The 21,999-nt window shown below is 41.5% G+C and overlaps 1 protein-coding gene across 2 annotated transcripts in view; it reads right to left on the bottom strand.

Moving 5' to 3' along the window:
- JAK2 (Janus kinase 2) overlaps window positions 1-21,999 on the bottom strand; it is a 139,966-nt gene that overhangs the window by 20,287 nt on the left and 97,680 nt on the right. For both annotated transcript variants that reach the window (XM_026652354.1, XM_026652355.1), the window contains exons 8-16: window positions 18,698-18,855; window positions 16,124-16,235; window positions 14,580-14,766; window positions 13,717-13,844; window positions 13,022-13,156; window positions 11,940-12,027; window positions 6,442-6,569; window positions 2,558-2,696; window positions 682-833 (exon numbers count right to left, since the gene is read on the bottom strand). In XM_026652354.1, the coding sequence (XP_026508139.1) occupies window positions 682-833; window positions 2,558-2,696; window positions 6,442-6,569; window positions 11,940-12,027; window positions 13,022-13,156; window positions 13,717-13,844; window positions 14,580-14,766; window positions 16,124-16,235; window positions 18,698-18,855 (1,227 nt within the window). The remainder of the gene's footprint in view (window positions 1-681; window positions 834-2,557; window positions 2,697-6,441; window positions 6,570-11,939; window positions 12,028-13,021; window positions 13,157-13,716; window positions 13,845-14,579; window positions 14,767-16,123; window positions 16,236-18,697; window positions 18,856-21,999) is intronic.

The raw sequence follows: 21,999 nt of genomic DNA, 5'->3' as shown, positions 1-21,999 counted from the left end.
TGTGACAAACATGGTATCTGTGGCAGAACAGCCATTTCTGGTTTAAATGAGAAAGACCAACTTATTTCCTTTGCACAGGTGATTCTGTGCAGCCTAACTAGGATGGAGTAGTAAGAAAGTTTTGCCCACCTGTGGGCTGGCTGAGGTCTGTCTCTACCCTTATTCTGACTATGAGAGAGTGTGGATGAGTCAGAGGGGGCTAGCATCTCAGATGTTTCTCCTTCCAGGTAAGTGTCTATCCAGTGGCTCTGCTAGGAATGTGTTATTAAATGAGCTGATTGGGGGAGCTATTGGGAAATTGCAGTAGCAGCCACAGGCAAGATTAGGCTTTTGTGATGGGTACAAGTGAGTTTGTGTAAAGCTCCGAAAAGGGTTGGATTTCGCGTTTACGGGACTCTCCTGACAATTTTCAAGAGAGATGGACTAAATGTGCCTGCAGGAAAGACCTGCAATATTACGGAGCAATAATTTTGGAAATTTTTAAGTTGTATTCTATTTTTAGAGACATTTTTATACCTGTAAACGCTTCTGCATTGGATAATTTGGGGTTTGGACTCTCTGCAAGACCAAACACGATACTGCACTAAAAATGCATTTTAAAGGTGACTAGAAAGAATAGTCAACAAAGAAACATGGTGTTCACAGATACAGTAACAACAAACTCTACTTGCCAATACTTACCCTGGGAGAATCCAGTGCACTAAGGGGCTTGTCTCCCCCACTGCAGATTTCCCATAAAGTGGTACCAAAACTCCACTTGTCTGTTGCCAAGCTTAGCTGTTTAGGATTTTCAATGCATTCAGGTGGAACCCAGGGTATCCTTTCAAGAAGAACTATGTAATCATGAAAACACAACAGGTCACGAATAATACTGAAGTGTCTACTTTTATCTGCAAATTCTACTTAAACACATTAGAATTAGTAAAAGTTTGAATTTCTACAATTATCTCTTATTTTTTAGAATGAAATACTTCAAACTCTTCTGAAGTTCCTGTTCTTCAATAGTAAATGCTAAATGACACATGCACAAATGATGAGCACTTGTAACTAGGATGAAGTATCATTGCTTCTAATTTTAAAAGTTCATTGACTGTCTTCTCTTTATAGCCCCATGAAGCCAGATTTAAGGAATTTCTACATCATGTTGTTGCTCTGACATGAATGCCCTTTCCCACTACCATCAAGAAACAGTAGTTCCCACACAAGACTGAGAGGGTGAAAAATCAGAGGCACATGCTTAGTAGTTTTCAGATGGGGCACAACATGCTGACTCTGCAACAAGCAGCAGTGTGCATACAGAGGAATTCAACTGTTTGAGTCTTCATTATTTGATCAAAACTAAAACTGATTGGGGTAACGAGTTAAAAGGATACTGTCAGATCAGTTTAGACCCAAGATTTAAGATTTTTGAAATTAAGTTTACAGAAAGACTACTATCAAAAGAAATATTGCAACTTTTAAAAAATTCATTGGAAAGTTCATTGTATAACATTACCATCACACTACACTGCTTACATTCCAAAGGTTGCTGCATCCTGCCAACATATATAAACTATAAAGTAAAACTGATTAAAACCAAAATGGATTAATCTGTTTTCATCTTCCAAACTGAATATAGCAAAAATAAATAAATAAAAAGTAAACAATATCAATGAAGATTAGTACTTTATATTTTAAAAATGCTTCCAATTTGAATAATCTAAGGTGTTATTTGTAACACAGCTAAGGAAACCGGTTTAAGACTATATGAATTTTCACCTGACAGTGTCACTTTAAATGACAAAAAAGGGGAGACAGTGAGAATGGATACATTATATATCCATCTAGTAGTCCATCATCAGATGCATCTACTTGTGCATGTTGTCCTATTAATATTAATATTTTTATTCCATTTGAAAGCATTTCACAGCTTGTAAAAGTGACAGAACAGCAGCATATTATGGATATATAGGTCATCATTTTCAAGAGTGAAGTGATTTCAGGTGCCCAGCCTGAGATGCGTGGGAGATGGTTTTGAAAATCAGGCCCCCGCAGTTTCAAATTGGGCACCTAACAATCACTGGTTACTTTTGAAAATGCTGGGCTTTCCATATGCGCTCAAAACCTCTCACATTACTATGATAAAGCACTTCAATCCTGACCTGCAGTGACTACTAATCCAGCAGTATGCTACAAGTATAGTAGATTGAGTCATGGCACATTACAGTCTGGTCAAACATCCCTTTGGAAAAGATGTTTTGTTTAGAACATACAGTAATCTATGTTGAAATGCCAGTCTTCCCAATGTACCATCTTAACCTGTTTGTGTTTTTGTACAGACTTATTTAAAACCAAACAAAATCACCCAGCAGAAAATTTTGACTTTGTTTTCTATAGCCATTTGTTGATAACAAGATGCAGTTTTAACTGCTGTCTGGGATGGTGTTTTAGGGACTGGAGAAAGGCTGGAGGAGCTTATCACACTAAACAATCAGTAGAATGAGAGGTCTGAGAAATAAAAATACAAATATTTTCAATGTTACAAACAATAGCCAAGACAGTTGACTCCAAGACTTACTGTCTTTTGGCAAAACTGTCATGCTGATGCCAGGATCACTAAGCTTGATAAACGGAAGGTTTCCAGACTTCCTATCTTCTTCTCTGATAAGCAAGATATTTTTTGCACATACATTCCCATGAACCAGGCTTTTATCTTCCTGATAAAGATAAATACATTTTTATGTAAATAAACAGGTAAAATCCAGAAGGCATTTAAAAGAAAGTGTTAGTCTAGGAAATTAAATAGATCACATATTGCAGACAGGAATAAAATGACACCGCTAATTCCTCTCCAACTGGTTAGAAAATTTAAATATTGGTTAAATTATGTCCATTATCTATCTAGATTTAAAATTTGGATAGCTTTAATATATGTTCTACAACAGGGGTCGGCAACGTTTGGCACGCGACTCGCCAGGGTAAGCACCCTAGCGGGCCGGGCCAGTTTATTTACCTGCTGATGTGGCAGGTTCGGCTGATCGAGGCCCCCACTGGCCGCAGTTTGCCGTCCCGGGCCAATGGGGGCGGCGGGAAGCCGCGGCCAGCATATCCCTCGCCCGCACCGCTTCCCGCCGCCCCCATTGGCCCGGGACGGCGAACCGCGGCCAGTGGTGGCCGCGATCAGCCGAACCTGCCACATCAGCAGGTAAATAAACTGGCCCGGCCCACTAGGGTGCTTACCCTGGCGAGTCGCGTGCCAAACGTTGCCGACCCCTGTTCTACAACTAGGCAGACATCAAATAAGGCCTGAAGTATATTAGTAATTTGAAAAAGGCAGCAGCTTTTACTGGTGTTAGCTTTTAACACTATTAGAAGGTAATTTATATTAAGCATAGGAAGATGAAGGGGGGAAATGGTAGGCATGATTCCTGGAAGAAATTATTTTTAAGTTGAGATTTCCAAGGAGGAGAGAGGGGATCATTTGGCAAACAAAACAGGACAAAATAAGAGCTGTTTATGGAGCAGCATGAGAGAAGGAATGACACCAACACAGTAACAAAGAAGTAAAGGATACAGTCCGGGGAGAAGATTTAGAGGAGGGTAGGGAGAAAGCAGAAGCATAGTGGGACACAAGAGGCGAGATTAAGAAGGAGAAAAATTATGTAGAGCATTGAAGGGGCTTGCAAAGTTCTGTCCTTACATATACACTAACCTCCTTGATTGAAATGGGAGCAGCCTGCGTGTATCTGAGAGCAGAATTTGGCCTAGAATCTTGTAAGTGGCTAACTCTCAGATGGGACTAATTCTGTCCCCTCTTCTGCTTTCAAGTCCCTTTTAACTTCAGTAGGAATAATGCTCACAGATCAGCCCTTAATTATAGCAGGGCTGGTAGCACAGTCCATTATTAAGGTTGCCCAACACCTCCCATTATAAGGCCCTATGCCCAGTTGCTTATAACTTAATGAAACTTTAACTGTCAGGGGTGAAATTTTTCATGCCCGATGTCTGCCTCAGGCTAAATTTTCTTGCACAATTTCAGCCAGAATGGTTCAGTTGTTTTTGAGAAGGATAAGAAAATATACATTACTTTGCCCAAGTTACAAAATTAAGACCTTTCACCTGAAATGCTCTACTATCTCTGTGCTTTGGAGCAGGGACTTGAAATTTGGCAGGAGTGACACGTGTATCAGAGATGTATGTACCTTTTGCCATCCTCATGAAAATCCACCCAAATTTGCCCAAGTTATAAGCCTTTGAGAAAAATCAGTTTGCACATGCAGTAAAGACTTCTTCAACATTAACAGCTAAAATCTCCACAAACTGCATCCTCACTGAGCGTGCTGGAGCCTCTCACAGCTCCTAGTGCTGACTAACTGTGCATGCACCATCCCCACAGATTAGCTAAGCATGCTCCGGCTCAGGGTTATGAAGGCTCAGAAGGGCTTTCCCTGTAACTGATACTCTGAACCGTGATGGGGCTGGGAGCTAAAACTGAGAGCAGGGCCTATCTCTCCTATGCCTCAAATGACCCTCCCTGCTGGCACCACAGAGGGGGAAGTCATCTGAATTGCGAGAGAGAAAGGAGTAGATTGGGACAAGGAGTCTGGTGAGACTGGGACTGGAGGAGAGAAACTGGGACTGGGAGTTGGAGGGGGAAACTCGGATTAGTTGGGCAAGGAGCCTGGGACTGGGTGTGGAGAGCAGAGATTCTGACTCAAAGAAAACTCAGAGGAGGAGATGGCTGGGGAAAAAAAGACTGGGACTGGGATGAGAAGCCTGAGGAGTAGGGTCTTGGATTGGGAAGGCAAGGAGATTGGGACTGTCACAAGTAGCCAGCGGTGAGGAAGAGAAAGGAGTGGGACAGGAACAGGTTGATGGGGATGGGACAGAAGAAATCAGCTTGGTGGAATGTGCAAAAGTCTGTGCCCACTAGAACACACTCCCCTCCAGAGCCTGGAATGGAATCCAAGACAGCTGAGTCTCACCAGTCTTCTGGTGTCAGCAAATATCTGTGAAACCCACTATCAAGGTGAGTGTCTCATCTCCCTTTAGTGCTGGTTCACACAGTGGATGACAATCTACTAGAGGTAGCAGTTACTCCGTTACCTCTAGTGCCAGATGTCTGTCAGGTGGATCTAAAGATTCCAACCCTACAGAGGAACCATATGATGGCATTTCTGTTTTTTCAGTTTGCTTTTCTTTTTAAAAAAACCCTAGGAAATCATATACAAAAGGCTATGCTAGAAGAATATTATGAAGGTTGCAAAGTCAAACACTCAGAAATCAGAAAATACCAGAATTAAGGCTGCCTGTGCAACCTTAATTCAGCTCCCTTATTCGTATGCATTATGATATAGTCTTTAATTACATAAACACATACTTTTTTCCCCACAGGTCCCCTGCTTCATTTAGTGAATAGGATGGATCTGCTCTGGGCATGAATCAGGACTTCATGGTAAAGGAGGCTGCTTTTCGTAAGACCTCTGCCCCATTTGTTGCAGAATTTGGAAGGTGTGTAGTGAATGAGGTAGGGGATTGCAGAAAATAAAGGGAGGGTCTTGTGGTTAAGACAGTTGAATGCTGCCCTAGTGGACACTTTTGACCTCTCTCTCTCTGTGCCACAGCTTCCCAGCCATCAAATGGGGATAAGGATGTTGTGAGGATAAATTAATTAACGTTTGTGACGCACTCAGGTACTATACCAATAAGCCAGGGGCAGGCAACCTGTGCCCTGCACGCGGTCTGTCAGGGTAATCCGCTGGCAGACCGCGAGACAGTGTTTACATTGACCGCCCACAGGCACGGCTGCCCGCAGCTCCCAGTGGCTGTGGTTCGCCATTCCCGTCCAATGGAAGCTGTGGGAAGCTGTGCGGGCTGGCTGCTGCTTCCCGCAGCTCCCATTGGCCGGGAACTGTGAACCGTGGCCACTGGGAGCTCCGGGCAGCCGTGCCTGCAGACGGTCAATGTAAACCCTATTTTGTGGCCTGCCAGCGGATTACCCTGACGGGCCGCGTGCAGCCTGTGGGCCTCAGGTTGCCTACCACTGCAATAAGTGCTACAGAAAAGCTTATGACAGAATTAATAATGCTGTCTTCAGAGTAGTATGAACAGTGTGCAGTAATTAGGCCTACATCCACAAATTGAACAATAAGGAGAAAACAAAATACTGAATTAGCTGCTCATTCACTGAACACTGTCCATTCTGTGAACTGAATGAGGCATGGATCCTGAGGAAAAAATAGTATGTGATTATGTAATTAAAGACTATCTTCATGCGTACTCACAAAGGGGCTGAACTAGGTTGCACAGGCAGCCTTAATTCTGGCATTTCCTAACTTTTGAGTGCTTGACTGCATAAAAATCTTTTAATGTAGATTTTTGTGTGTGTTTGTATAATATGTATAGATAATAAACCAAGCATATGAATTTGACCATCAACTAAAAAAGAAAAAAATTACTTACCAGAAAATGCATGGCCAATGCCAACTGTTTGGCAACTTCCAATTTCCACAAGATATTGATAGAATTTTTGTTTTTTTTCAAATATGTGTCCAAGGATCCGAATCTGACATACTCCTGCACCAGGATATCTGATTTAAAGTGTTTAAAAGGTAAAAAGACTGTTTAATTTTTCATTCTTGTTTTATAAACATACTGCTACTACTAAGAAACAGATCCAATTTTTAACACCTCCCCCTACCTTGTGACAATAAAAGTAATGTGGTTTCAAGTTAGCATCATAATGTATAAGTGTATCAATGTCATATTGCATTAATAAAACAATCATTTCAACTCAGTCACTTTGCAGTTGTTTACAAACTTTCTTCTTCTTTTTTTAAATCTAAAGTTTCATCCTGCTGAATTGAAGTGTTGTTGGTTCTGCTATTGAAACACATTCTTTGTTGGAACAACAGAAGTTCCCCTCTGAAAACAAACTGTGCTAACAGCTTATCTTGTGTAGGCACAGCCATAAGAAGAGGCCCTTTCCCCACAGCCTGCCTGTATTAATCTGGCAACACTTGCTTAAACAGTCTTCTAGTCAAGGACCCAGGAAGCCATATAGCACAGCTGCATGGTTGCCACTGTCTCAGTGGTTTATTTTTTTAGAAACAAATAATTTAAAGTGAAGTGAAATGATCCTGAGCTTCTGCTTTCAATTGTATTAATGTTCCTCATTTGGACTCCAAACACAATGAAACCTATTGTAACCACAGTGTGTTTCCTGCTTTATAATGCAAAAACTGGCTTGCAACTTAGTCTTTTAGAGAACATGCAGTACTTTCAGAACTATACAAAATAAATTTTACTCAGATCTGTAGCAGACTTATCTGAATTAAATGTAGTTGTTGCTAACATAAGGGACTGGCCTCCTCTCAGTGGACTAAGGAAGTTACCTATGTAAATCTCCCATATCTTTAGAAGTAGATAGACTACAGAGTCTAATTATGAGTTTAAAGATAAATTACTATACTTATAAACAAGCTGTCTGAAGATAAAATTCCCTACTGATACAGTACATTATACAACAATTGAAGTGTCTATGCTAACACCACCACAAGTGAACTGGGAAACCAAGGAGAATATTTACTGAATATTAAGATACAGCTACAAGAATGCTATAGCCAGGGTGCTCGGAAGTATAACAATACATATGTAAAATTATGTTACAAAATGTGAAAGCTAATCACAGAAATCCCAGAAGGTTTCTACTTCTATTTTCCAAGGACAAGCACACTTGAAGACAGATCGTGTAAAACATTTATGTTTTAAGTAGAGGCCTAATAGTAAAAGGACGTAGGGTGTGTTATCAGAGCAATACAACTAGGTAAAGTGGAGTCTACCAATCCTCACCCTCTTGCAAGAAAACCTGCTTCTGTTCTTAGGAACTTTAGAGAAAAACATGTGTATATGGAGATGTTTTAAACTTTTGTTTATTTCTTAAATGTTGAAATGGCAAACATCTTTGTGAAATGTATTCTTACAGATATGTTAGATAAATGCAAAGCTCTTAATACAGCTTCTAATGTCATTGCTATTAAAATGGTAAAAAGCTTTATGTATTAGCATGGAATCTAATGATCTTGCTAAAGTAGTGTAAAAAGCCAGTTAAGTACAGAATATTTATATTATAGGGGAATTAATTACTGGCAGTGGCAAACCCTCAACCAACTTCAGAAGACCAGAATAATCATTCCGAAGTCAACACCTTTTAATTATTTAAGCTCAAGACTCTGTAAGAGTTATTTAAATTTAAGAAGACTATTCTGACAACTAAAAACTTTTCTATAAAAAAAAAAAGAAAAAAGAGTATATGGACTTTTTAAAAAAACAGAATTTAATTTCCTGTTAAACTCTAAACAAAACTGAAAGACTCTCTCAGAAAACGGACTGAATAAAAAGAGTTAAAACTAATTAAAAAAGTTATCTGGAATAGATCTTCCCTGTCCCAAGAAGCACAAAGGCAGGAAGAAATGCTGCATATTCATTAGGCAGACTGCACATTCAGGAGCTGAAGGTGTCACCTAAGCCAACCCCCAAGGTATGAAGCCAACCAAAGAGCAACAGCAACCAATTTTGAATCTAAACAAGCCTGAAAGAGGAGCGTTTTCCTATAATGTCATGAAAATTGGAAGGAGAAGGGTATACAAACTCTGAAGTGAGCACCCTTTCCATCACACGTATCCTCGGCTATCCTGCTCAAAATAGCACTCCACAAGCAAGCTGCCACAGACAGAGAAGACTCAAGAATAAACCAACCCAAGGATACCTCCCCCAAGCCTTCAACATCGACTGGTGAGAGGAAGTTAACTAAGACTCTAAGGGATCTTGTAATAATTGTATTGGGATAGGAAAATACTGGTGTAACTTAAATTACTGTTTCTCCTATGCAGTGTAGTTGTAGCCATGTCGGTCCCAGGATATTAGAGACACAAAGTGGGTGATGTGATATCTTTTATTATTGGTCCAATAGAAGATATTATCTCACCTACCCTGTCTGTTTCTCCTGTTAATCACCAGATGGTTAGACCATGTATTCCTGGACAAGAGACTAATTTTGGGAAACAATATACTTTGGTCTTAACTTATCAAGAAGAAAGCACCCCCCAAAGGTGATTGACTCTCAAGGATTTAATCTCTGTTAAAAACTCTATACGTCTATCTGTGGAGATGAGTTTGTAATAGAAGTCACTAGTCTATCACATGTATTCTGTCATTTGTATTGTTTTGTTTAATGTTTCTTTTCCTTTCTTTAATAATAAAACAACCATAGTTAGTGATTGTGATTTTTTGCTTGGTCTTGATCATGGTAGCCAGTAAGCTACATACCCTCCACCCCACCCCGTGCGACTAAGTAGTGGGAGTCACATCCCTTAGTTGGCAGTAAGAGAAACAGTTAGTAAGAGCTGGCCTACCATTTCTTGTTTCCCTGGACTAAATATTTTTAGTAATTATTAAAATAAAATTACTGGACATCCAACAATTTAAAATGATCCCTTTCCACCCCACAAAATGATGTTAAAATAACTTTGAGAATCAAACACAAACATAAGGGCCATTGTTCTCAACCGGTGGAGTCCTGCCCTCCTACATTGCTAAATGGGATAGTGGGTCGCAGTGTAGAAAAGGTTGAGAACCATTGATTTATACTATTTATTTCATGTTGTTTCTCTCATCATGAAAGCTCTAGACAAGCTGCAAAGCAAGGATAAGGCTTTTCTGAGCAGTCAAGGAAAATATATGGGTATTTACATTTTATGATGCAGATAAGTAGGATTTAGGATCTTAAACAACTTTGCTTACAAAATCATTGCAGATCCCCTTTAACTGAATTCAGGGGACATCTTGCAGAATGTTGAGCTCTTCATTACTCCCATGATCAAACAAAAAAAGGGATTCCGACACTCACTGTTACCATAAAATGTTTTATTTTGTTAAAAAATGGGAATCTCAGAAAGAAAACAATATGATGCTAAAATAACTTAGAAAAGCCACATGAAAAACTAAAACAGAAAACCAAAGTTTATTTAGCAAAACCTGGCCTCTATGCCTTTGGTCTGAGTAAAAGGAGTGGAGGGTAAAAAATGACCCCAAGATAAGGGATCTACTAACACTAATCTACCTTAAGACAACATACACATACAAAAACAGGAGAACTAGCTCATATAAAAGCCTGGCATATGAGGGAATACATAAATAAAATCTAGAACAACAATCTGAAGTTGCTTTAAAAAAGTTACTAAGGACATACTACATACCCATATACAGTTCCTAGGATGATTTTTTACTGGAGGGAAGGTAGGAGGGGGACAGAGTTCTGTTGAAATAAGGGGCCACATTTTCAGAACTAGTTGCCTAAACTACACCTTCCAAAATTGTATTTGTCCCCACAAAAATCAGCATTTGGTCATGTGCAAAGGGTAACAGTCAAGACTTTTTGCAGGGCAAATGGTGATTTGCTTGAACAATCAGGCACCTACGCTCACCATTGATCACTATGGACATGCAAATGCAGGTGGACAAATTGTGGAAACCATTTTGTCAGCTGATTGTGAAAAGCTGGCTCTTAAAAGCCTTTGCCAGTCTCTACAGATGTATTAGCAAATCCTTCACAAAAGGTTACACTGCATATTCCCACAACCAGTTCAAATGTCCTATGATGCTTGCTGATGTCACTTACTCCTGAGTGACAAAAAATTAAAAATTCTGCACCAAAAAATTAAAAATCTGCACACATTATTTTAAAATTCTGCAAATTTTATTTGCCAAATAAATGTGGAGGCCCCAGCATGGCATTGGGGAGCACAGGCCACTGGCTGCACAGAGGTGGGAGATCACTGTGCAGCTCCCCACCAGGACACGGACTCAGCGGTGAGGCTGCACCCAACCCTGAAACCGCAAGGACCGGGCCTGCCCCAAGAACACCCGAGGGCCCTGCCCCTCCATGTGGGCAGGCAGGCTCAGCAAGGCAGGATCCAAGTGTGGAGGGGCTTAATGTGGGGAGATCCAGATGTGGGTTGAGAAGGTTCTATGAGGAGTAATCTGGGTGCGGGCGGATCAGTGGGGCATCCAGGGGCGGGGTGGATCTGGATGCACAGGAGCTTGTTGCGGGGTTCTGGATGCAACGGTAATGGGACTCTGCAGGGGGTCCAGGTGAAGCTGGTTGGGCCTAGGCATGGGGGGAGGGTCTGGGTGTGTGTGTGGGGGGGGTATAGAGCTCGGCAGGGGGTCTGGGTGTGGGGCCTCCGTGGGGAGTCCAGATGCTGGGGGAGTGGGGCTCATTTGGGGGGAGGTTCTGAGTGAAGGGGGGGGGGTGAGGCTTGGCGGGAGGGTCTGGGTATGAGGAGGTCTGGATGCACAGGGGTTAGGTGGATGGGGGAGCAGCTCCCTGTACAGGGATCCCTCCCCCTGCAGCTGAGGCGCGGTGGGTGCAGGAAGCAGGTGGAGTCTGCAGAGCTTCCTGCAACCAGGGGAGAAATCTAGGGGTGGGTCTGACCCCGCCCTGGATGCCATGCAGGGGAAGAGGAAGGCCCATCCTCCCCAGCCCAGCTGGGACTAGCAGCTGAGCCCAGCACAAGGTAGAAGCCACCAGCTGGGTCTTCCCCAATCACACCTCCTGCCCCACAGTGATTTACCTCTCTGCTGGCTGCCCTGAGCATCCAAAACATACTGCTTGGGAGGGTTGCATGACCGCTCTTGTGGCTTCCCTTTGCTTCCCTGTCAGAAAGTCATTTTTCTGCAGGGAAGCAAAGAAATCTCAAGTGGGCATAAATTCTGCGCATGCACAGTGGCACAGAATTCCCCCAGGAATAACTGTCACTCTTTCACAAGAATGCCTGCTGAGCCACCCCTGTACAACTAGGATGCAAATAAATTTTGCAGCAGGCTTTTACACAATATCAGGAACAGAAACTGTAATGAGAGCTGTTTGAAATTATATAAATATAATTGATTTTACTCACTCTCCTCCCCACAGACACATACTCCATAATTCAATACCAAGTGCTTGTAAGAAAGCTGGCTCATCATGCTTGCTGCCTCAAAGAAAGACTGCAAGTGCAAGGCAGAGAGAATGATAATCAGTGAAGAAAAATCAACTGTTAAATTATTTGGAATTAAACATATTAAAACCACCCACATTTTCACATTGCTTTAATTCCTAACTTACTGCAAGAAAACTGCATAACTGATTCCATCTTATTGGCTTGTGCAGTGACTTTTTTTAGTAACTGTTTTATCCACAGTGCATACATGGTTTAGTCAGCAATCTAATTTCTTGGTGATAGGAAAAACATCTGTGGACAAGAATGTTTTATACATACAGAAAGCAAGCAGCGCTCATAGGGAATCTCTTTTAACCTATGGCAGATATCTGAACTCCACAAAAAGATGGCCATAAACAACAAATGGAAGGTGGTTGACTGCTCACAAATTTTGAACTAGAGTATTTCATTGCATTTGCATATAGTGTATTGGATCAAAGGTGAAATCTGGGGCCAAATTCTCTCCCTGGATCCAGCCCCTTTCTGCTGCTCAGGAGGTGCAAAGGACCCTAACACTCGCCATATTTGGTCAGCTGAGAATTCCCCCCTGGGTGTGGGGGGGGTGAAGCTCTCAGAAGATGTGAAGCCATGACAGCTGGCCCCTGCACCAGTCCCCTTGATCCAAAGTGTAGAGTACCAGGGGTAGAAGTGGGCAAAGCTGGAACACCGCTGCATTCTGGCATTTCTCAGCATGTGGATGGATGTGGTCCTTTGGGGACCACTGTCAGATGGTGTAGGTTAGTTACAGCAGTCCCTAGGCCATAGCCTGAGGTGCAGCTGTGCAAGGCAGAAAATAAGAGAGCCTTAAACTGGCTTCCTGACAGCCTACTCACCTCTCCTGCACAAAATTATGCTTGGTGCAGGAAAGAATCTGACTTTGGATTAAACTGAACTGTAATCATCTACCATATAACACCATCTTAAGTTGTTCATGGTAACAAAGAACAGTAATTGTTTACAGACAACAATCAATAAACATATTACCCAAGAACCAGACAAACCTCAGAGTAATTTCTGTGCACTTTATCCAGCACTTTTAAGAGGACTTCAGTTTGATGGAGCTCGCCGTAGTCTCCCACTTCTTTCCTTACACCTTTGAAAATCTTAGTAAAGGTGCCCTGCCCAAGGCTCTCATTCTAAAATATAAAAAAGATAGGGGTAACAGGGAAGGAGCAGTCAGACAACCTTCTCTGTCAATTCTGATCACTTAAAGTTCTCCATAAATAATGTATGTAGAAAACTTTTAAAGCTAATACAATCAGTTCAAGAGTCAGATGACCGGGAGTGAGGAATAACTATACTGGAAAGAGTTTAAACTAAATATTTGATTAGATGAAGGTTCCCCTCCCCCTTGACTGTTTGGGGACCTCTGGGGACAGGTGGTTGCAAGAACCCATAGGGAAGGAAACTGGAGGCTGGGAGTATAAAGAATTTGGGCCTCTGTAGGTGGAGAAAACAGTGGGTGATGCAATAAAAAGGAAAGTCATTTTTATAAAAACAAAAACTTTGTTTATTATTAAAGGGACGTCCACATTTAGAACTTTTTTTTTAAATTCTCACTAAAGAACTACTGTAGCAAAATGTGTTGCTGCAATTAAGTCTCTTTTAAATGGCATACAAACAGGAACTAGCTTCTCAGAACTCTGTGTGCAACTGTCCATGAAAATGGCCAGCTAGATGCAACTGGTGAACTTACAAATATCAAGTCCTCATTCCGGATTTTGTGAAAGACCATTTGGTTGACATTATTGTGTCTCTGCAATGTGGGCGATGTAGGTACATCAGAAATACCATTGCTCCTGAAGACTAGAAGATTTGACTTATCTGGCGGGGGGGGGGTGGGGGGGGGAAGAAGGTAGGAGTGGAAGGAAAAAAACAAACAAAAAACAGAGAACATCTCTGTTAAAAGACTTATCACAATGTTGTTTCAACAGAATTATTAATTTAAAGTGTAAATCTACTGTGATAAGAAGTTTAATCTGGATACCATAGCAGGGAGAGAACAATTTGTTTAATAAATAACACAGTATTACAGGACTTAAACAAATGTCAAACCTGGATCTTTCTGACTAGAGAGAACACTCTGGGTTCTCTTTCTTCTTTCTCCTGATTATTAAAGCTTCTGAAGCACTCTTATTTTTGACAAGTACAGCATTACAATGCAGAAAACATTCCACACCACTTTTCATGGTACATCATGTGCATTTTAGAATAAGAAATGGCAAATTTAGCAGCTCTTTCATGATACAAACCTATAGCTAAACACTTGATCAGATAAGAAATGCCGTTAAATGCAATTTTTCAATCATTAAGAGCCCAGTTTTACTTTCAGTCGGGACAGCTGCAAGCTGGGATGGTCATGCTTTGTGGAAGGGGATCACAGCATTGTGAGTAACTTCTTACAAACCAAGGCAAACCCAAGCTGACACTAGCACTGAAATCTCAATGACTAAGGAGATGAAAATGTCTGTCGGGCAAATATACTGACCTGCTAATTTCTCTTTCAAAAAATCAATTAGCCTGAAAATAATTAGACATGTTTGTGTTTATAAGTCTTACCTTTTGGTTTTGGAGGGCAGCATTTGGTAAACTGGAAAATGATGTTGTCTGAACGGACCGTTTCTGTCTGATAGCAATTCAACAGATCCTTAAGGTTACCAAAACTTCTCTTCGTTCCACTAAGATTATACTCTCCAGTCTCATTTTTTGTTATTAAGCAGTGCTTATACTCAGCGACACCATCCCGCTATAGAGATTTTTAATTAGAAAAGGAAAGACCAACACATACAATTTAAAAATGTAAACAATTTATGTACACTCAATTTATTAAAAGAGAAACATTCTCAAGTAACATGTTACTGTCATTTGATATTTTAATCCCAATATCTAGTAAAATGAGAAGACACTGATAAAGCTAGTAAGGGACTATTTCTATCACTGGAAGTGTTGATTAGCTATCGGGACTGCAACCAAGAGATTTAAAAGCAAAGAGAGTGAATGGACCCAGTTATAAGTGAGTCCTTCATTACTACTAACATAAGTTACATCATGCAACAAAAGTGATGAGGTGGAAATGTAACGTTGCAAGAACCCTCACATCTTGAGTGCTCAAACAGAAAACTTATTAGCAATGGTGAAATGTATTTTGTAGTGCTGTGCACTGATGCAGGTATAGTTCTTATGACAGGCACCTTACAAAGACCTAGGCTAGATTCCTATTTTTGTTGTTTACAGCATAGTTCTAACTCCAAGCTGAAATTTGGCACACAGTCTCAACACACAGCACATTTCTTTAAGTCAAACTTTCAAAATGTCCAGTTGTCCATTTCTAATTTATCGAAGCTCCTATATTGCTGTCACATGCCGTTTCTTTACAACACTGTGGAAAACATACCAATGAATACCAAATCACAGCAGCTCTCTAACTGTTTGCTTGGAAAAACTAAAGCAAGAAATGATACAAACTTGCTCTGAATGGCGGACGATCTTACCAGATCAGCTAAAAGAAACTCTCTTTCAGAAAGGAAAGCTGCGTGTGAAAGAAAAGCCTAAATATGCTCAGTGAATGAGCAGTGCAATTATATAAAACATTTCTTTCTCCACTGATTATATTTCCCTGAGGTGGCAAAGATTCCTATGTTTCTAAGACAGTAGTTGATACTTTTCCATCTACGCAGCAGCATTGTTGTGGTGTCATCTGCTGAAATGTGCACAGCTTTGAAGGTATGTGTTACAGTAGCTAACTAACTGCTGCAAGCCAGTATGAAAGCTCACACACTATTTTTTGGTATACCTCACCAAAGAAGAAGCTACTGTTTTTTTATATTTTTGAAATTTTGGTAGAAGAAGCCGATGTACTGATAATTTTGTGATTTTTTCATATAAACCAAAACAAACCAAATTATACAGCAATAAATAGCATGTAAATAAAAAAAGTATTGTGAACCGCAATGACATTAATGAATAGGAGAATACATAGCTCATGTAACAGAAGATACAAACTCAACGATTTACTGTATGTAAATGAAAAATAAATCATGCAGCAGTGCTCTCTGCTTTAGTGCAATACAGGCTACAGTTACTGCTCAGTGCAGTACACTGACCTCTATGGCAAAGGTGAGGAAGTATTTCTTAAAATCTTTAGGACTGCAACGAAGAACATAGTAGCCAGTCTGATTGCCTGCTTTCCTCAGTTTATTGGTAGCAAAGTCCATGCTATAATAAAAAGAAAAAATGTTTACTACTGTACAATTTCAGAAAGCAAAACAGCAGAGATTTTGAGCAATGACACCATTATTAGAAAGCATTAGTTATGTCAACAGCGGGTATCTAATAGAAGGACTGTATCTATCTATGTGCTATGGTGTTTGCTTTTTAAAACACCAGGGCTTTGTTCTGTTAGCAACAGTATTATATGCGGGTAAGGAAACATGCCTATCAAGGACAAGCAGCTCACAGGAGAAAGAAAAACTGGTAAAAAAAAAATTTACTGAATCATCCATCAATGGAAACTGATTTTTCCTGGGAAATCAAGTAACTATATAGCATCTTTGCTATGGATTATCTAACTATCCATGTCTTGTTCGAAGGATTATGAATAAGGCTAAGATTTTGTCACATAAGTCACAGATTCCGTGACTTCCAGAGACCTCCGTGATTTGTGCCCGTGGTGCCTGGGAGCTGCAGGGTCCCCTCGCCACCTGTGGTGGCTGGGAACTGTGGGGGCCCCGAGCTCCCGTCACAGCAGGTGATGGGGGTGCCCCACAGCTCCCAACTGCTGTGGGCAGTGAGGCCCCCGGGAACTTCCAGCTACTGCGGGCAACGGGGGTGCCCTGGAGCTCAGAGCCACGGGTGGTGTGGCTCCCCATTTTCTCATGCGTATTTTTAATAAAAGTCACGGATAGGTCACAGGCTTCCATGAATTTTTCTTTATTGCCCGTGATCTGTCCGTGACAAAATATTAGCCTTAGTTATGAATGGCATTGCTTGAGAGGGTCTAGGCCTAGCACATAATTCAATGCAGTCCTAAAAAGTCAACTTTAACATCTGACTCTATTGTTCAAATTCGTAAGTTTCCCTCCCCATGTCCAAAAAGTCAACAGAAGGCGCTTAATATATTAGGACAGGTTTCACCCATGTCTTTTGGAAGATGTAGATCACTCCTTCTCTTCCCCTCATGTTAATGAAAAATTTCCAGAAATATGCCTGATTTAACTAGGTGGCAGACTAATTTTTTATTATTTAAATATGTATACCAAGTACATTGGTTCTCTTGTTTAAACTATGGGGAAAAAATCAAATGCAGTACAATCTGCTTACTTACATTCTGGTTGCCCATATCCTGAGCTCAAACAATAACAGTACTGTATGAAATGTTACAATCAATAAAGGTACCAAATTGTTTCTCTAAAGAACTGGAGAAACTGAACTAAGAGACAACAGCTGTACAAAAAGCAATTTGATAAATTTACTAGCTAGCAATTTTCTGCGTTCTCCTCACAATGATTGAAGACACGGGTATCTGAATTTGCCTTTTTTTCCCTTGCAACCTAGATTCTAATTCTGCTAGATCTTTTAGTGAAAACATTATGAGAGCCTCCGTTTATGACATCATACACTGTTGCCATGGTAATGACTACAATGTCCTAAATTCAGCATTATGTCTTTGTTGCATGACTGGGTTGGAGGAAAAAATGAACTCTGAGTGGAGGAAATATATTTTAAGTTCATCTGTATTCATTCTTATGATTTACAAAAAAAAATTCAAACATGAAACATATCACAAAAGGTATCATTCTACTCTCACTCTGCAGGTTTTCCCAATAATCTCAACAGGAGTTTCATATGGAGTTTCCTCCAACCCAGTCATGCAACAAAGACATAAAGGGGAAGTATATAGTGCAACGGTGTTACAAAACAGGACATCCCTCATCAGAAAAGGAGTGCACTTTCCCTTACAAAGTCTACTCCCGGGGGAATTCTGCGCCAAAAAATTCAAAATTCTGCACACAATATTTTAAAATTCTGCAAATTTTATTTGTCAAAATAACACTACATAATCATGCCTGTTTCAATTATTTTGGTAATTTATTTCAAAATACCTGTCAGCAAGTATGTCTCTAACAGTACAGACACACAAAATTCCCTCAGGAGTAGAGAGTTAAAAGAAATCCCTATGACAACCCAGTTCCTGTTTCGCTGCCTCCCCTCCCCAGAACCCAGCTGGGGGACCAGACAGCCACAACCCCTCCCCCCAAATCCAGCCAGGGGGTCCCCTGCAGCTAATACACCCAACCCTTTCTCCCCACGCCCCCCTCCCCCCCGGCAGTGTCTTCTATGTGAGAGCTGGGCACTGCTGGATCCAGCTTCCCCTAGTGGCGGCCAGCAACACTGCAGCCAATTTTGGGGGGGGTGGGGGGAGGAGAGAAACCCATTAATTTCTGCAAAAATCCGCATTGCACAGTGGCGCAGAATTCCCCCAGAAGCAAGTCAAAGGGAACCCCCCCCCAAAAAAATGTTTTGCCAAAGGAAAATTTGAAAAAAAACACCCACCAAAAACCTATTTTTTCTATAAATACACATTCCAGTAACTATGCTTATGTTTCACCCTTGCTGAAGCTCATCTTTCAAGACTCACTAAAAGTGCCTTGTCATATTAATATAAGAGCACTGCTTACGAAATTGGTCCATGGCAGTTGCTTTGGATATTTTCAAGCACTGTTGGTGGTGCTACTTCTTTACAGAGGTAATGGTGAGCGTCTGCAGTTAATCTATAATATCCATCAATTAATGATACAAAAGAGAGAGCTTCTCTTAACGAATGAAATTCAGCCTCCTGTAAAAGTTGGGAAGAGAGAGAGAGAGAGAGAGAGAGAGAGATACAAGGTTAATTTATAATAATTAACACAATCCTTAGATAGGTATTTTTTATATATACTGTTACCATACCCAACACACACACATGCATAGTATAGACAGGCCCAGATAGTGGAACCCTTATTCATACTGATAAGCACTTACATCAGTAATTGATTTCCATTGGAATAACTGTGTATGTGCTCAAAAATGGGTGAAATTCATTCTGAGTATTTGGGCTCTATGGATGGGGTGCATTCCCCAAACCAGGGCATAACTAAACTAGTAAAAGGATTTTAAAAAAAAGTCACCATCTATTAAAGGGTACCAGGACACCATTATGTATTCAGCTACATTCTTTATTTCTGCATTTTGAGCCATCAGATTGTGTTGGGGTTTTGTTTTGTTTTTTTAGTAAGAGCAAAATGAGGTAAAAAACAAAAGGTTTCTTCTAATCTCTTCTTTTCATAATTTGCAGGCTCTCTGATCTTGAAAGGTCTACTACTATAACTTTCTGCTGGTTTGTCTACCACAATACTAGTTACTTATGGTTTATAGTATTACTTTTTAATACCAACTGTCTGAAGCATGTATTATTCTTAACAGTGTTCTCATCACTAGCAACGCATAAATCAACTGAAAGGACAACATTCCTGCAGTAAGTCCTAGATTTGGATGCATCTGTTTTTAAAACAATTTGTATATGCGAGCTGGATGCCATGGGCCTGATTCACCATGTTATGTGCCAATGCACATCTACTGCCACATCAGCCTCAGTGGTTCTCCCTGTGGCATGTGGGTGAGGGATGAAGGCTGGAGTAAATCAGCCCTTCTCTCAGATGTTGATAATTCTTAACAGTAGTTTATTTACAATTCTCACAAGCAGGGGCAGCTCTATGTTTTTTGCCGTCCCAAGCACGGCAGTCAGGTGGCCTTCGGTGGCATGCCTGTTGGCGGTCGGATTTGGCGGCGTTTCTGCGGGTGATCTGCCGGTCCTGTGGCTTCGGCGTACCTGCCACCAAAACCGCAGGACCGGCGGACCTCCCGCAGGCACGTCGCTGAAGGCCACCTGACTGCCGCCCTCCCAGCGACTGGCAGGCTGCCCCCTTCCCAGCGACCCCGGCAGACTGCCCCCCACAGCTTGCTGCGCTGGTGCCTGGAGCCGCCCCTGCTCACAAGGTATGCCTCAGTGGTTCTCTTACGCAAAACACACACACACACACTCACTCACTCTTCCTTGCTTCCACCAGAGCAGTGATGCTTATTGTGCTAGCTCTTGGTCACCTGCACATCTCCAAACAATATTGAGTTTACTATTTCCCCTATAGAGAAGAGAACAGCTCTCCCCCTAGGAGAAACGTTTTTCTCTGCTGCCTCCAACCCTTCTGCAGTTTGTGGATTGTTCCTTGATCCTTCTTCCCCTCTAGCTCCCCAGAAGAGGTTTTTAAAGGTCATTGGCAGCCCTTAATTGGGCTCAGAGATCCCTAATTAACCTGAGGTAAACCCTTTTCAGCTCCTAGGAAAGAGGACTTTAACCATTCTAAGGCTGATATACCTGCCTTCAACCACCCTTTGAGAGTGGTCAGGTCTGACTTTGTCACATATGTGCCCCAGCTCAACATTATGGGGTTGGGCTGCATGCCTGATTCCTGCCCTATGCTGCACTTTGAAGCAGAAGGGTTGTAGTGACAGAAACTATCTTGTTAGTGTTGCATTTTTTTCTGGTGCATTCACTTCAGGGGAGCATGGCCTGTAACATGCGTAAACCTCCATCCAAGCAGATAATACCAGAGGATTTCCACGGCCCATTTTACCATGAGGCATTCCTTCTCCACTATGGCGTACTTCTGTTCTCTGGGGAGAAGTCTTCTATTGAGACACAAAACTGGGTGGTCTTCCTCTGTAGCCATGAGAGAAACTATGGCTCCTAACCCTACTTCAGAGGCATCTATTTGTAATACAAACTCCTTCTGGAAGTCTGGGGCTACTAGCACTGCTGCAGAGGGCTATTCTCAGATCCACAGAAGCTTCTTTGGCTGCACAGGTTCATTTTACCATGTCTGGGACTTCTGGCCTTTATGAAATCTGTCAAAGAGTATGCCCTGGTGGTGAAGTGGGGAATGAATTGTCTGTAATACCCAACTATCCCCAGAAATGCTCTGCCCTGTTTCTTCTTGATTACCCAAGGCCCACTTTGTATTGCCTCTAACTTGTTCAACTGGGGTTTCACTACACCTCTCCCCATGATGTACCAGAGATATTTCGCTTCCATTAGCCCTATTGCACATTTGGAGAGGTTAGCAGTGAGACCCACTTTCCTCAGAGTATGCAATACTGCGTCTACTTTTTCTAGGTGCATCCCCCAGTCTTGGCTGTGTATGATCACATCATCCAAGTAGCTAGCTGCATACCTGGCATGTGGACATAATAGCTATCAGTAAGTCACTGGAAGTTTGCTGGAGCCTCTTGTAATCCAAAATGGAGGATAATGTACTGCTATAAGCTCTGTGGCATAGAAAAGGTGGCCTCTTCTCCTTGGCCACCTCTGCCAGAGGGATTTACCCATACCCTTTGGTCAGGTCAAGGGTAGACAAGAATCTTGCTTTTCCCACCTGGTCAATTAGCTGATCTATCTGAGGTATGGGGTAGGCATTGAACTGGGACACCTCATTTAATTTTCAAAAGTCATTGAAGAACCTCATGGTACCATTTGGTTTAGGAACCAGAACAGTTAGGCTGGTCCATTGACTATGGGACTCTTCAGTGATTCCCAACTCCAGCATCCTCTTCATTTCTGTATTGATCTCTTTCCTTTTAGCCTCAGGGATCCAGTATGGTTTAACCTTCTCATTTATTCCTGGATCCAGGACAATGAGCTTCCACAGTTTTGCCTGGCTTCTCTGAGAACACATCATGGCTTCATTCCATCACCTTGATGACCTCTGTCTTGCCGGGGCTCTAACAGGTTGATGTGGTAGATCTGTTCCTGCTTTCAGAGATCAGGTTGTCGAATCTTATAGTTAACCTCTGCAATGGCCTGTTACTTCATATAGCCTCTGCCATTTGACCAAGGGCTTGTTTTCTGCTGGGGGTCCCATCACTATTACCCAATCCCCAGCCTGGA

This window comes from Terrapene carolina, unplaced genomic scaffold, assembly GCF_002925995.2.
Source record: "Terrapene carolina triunguis isolate 2854851 unplaced genomic scaffold, T_m_triunguis-2.0 Scaffold113, whole genome shotgun sequence".
NCBI classification, from domain to species: Eukaryota; Metazoa; Chordata; order Testudines; family Emydidae; genus Terrapene; species Terrapene triunguis.
This window is presented reverse-complemented; position numbering and strand designations above follow the sequence as displayed.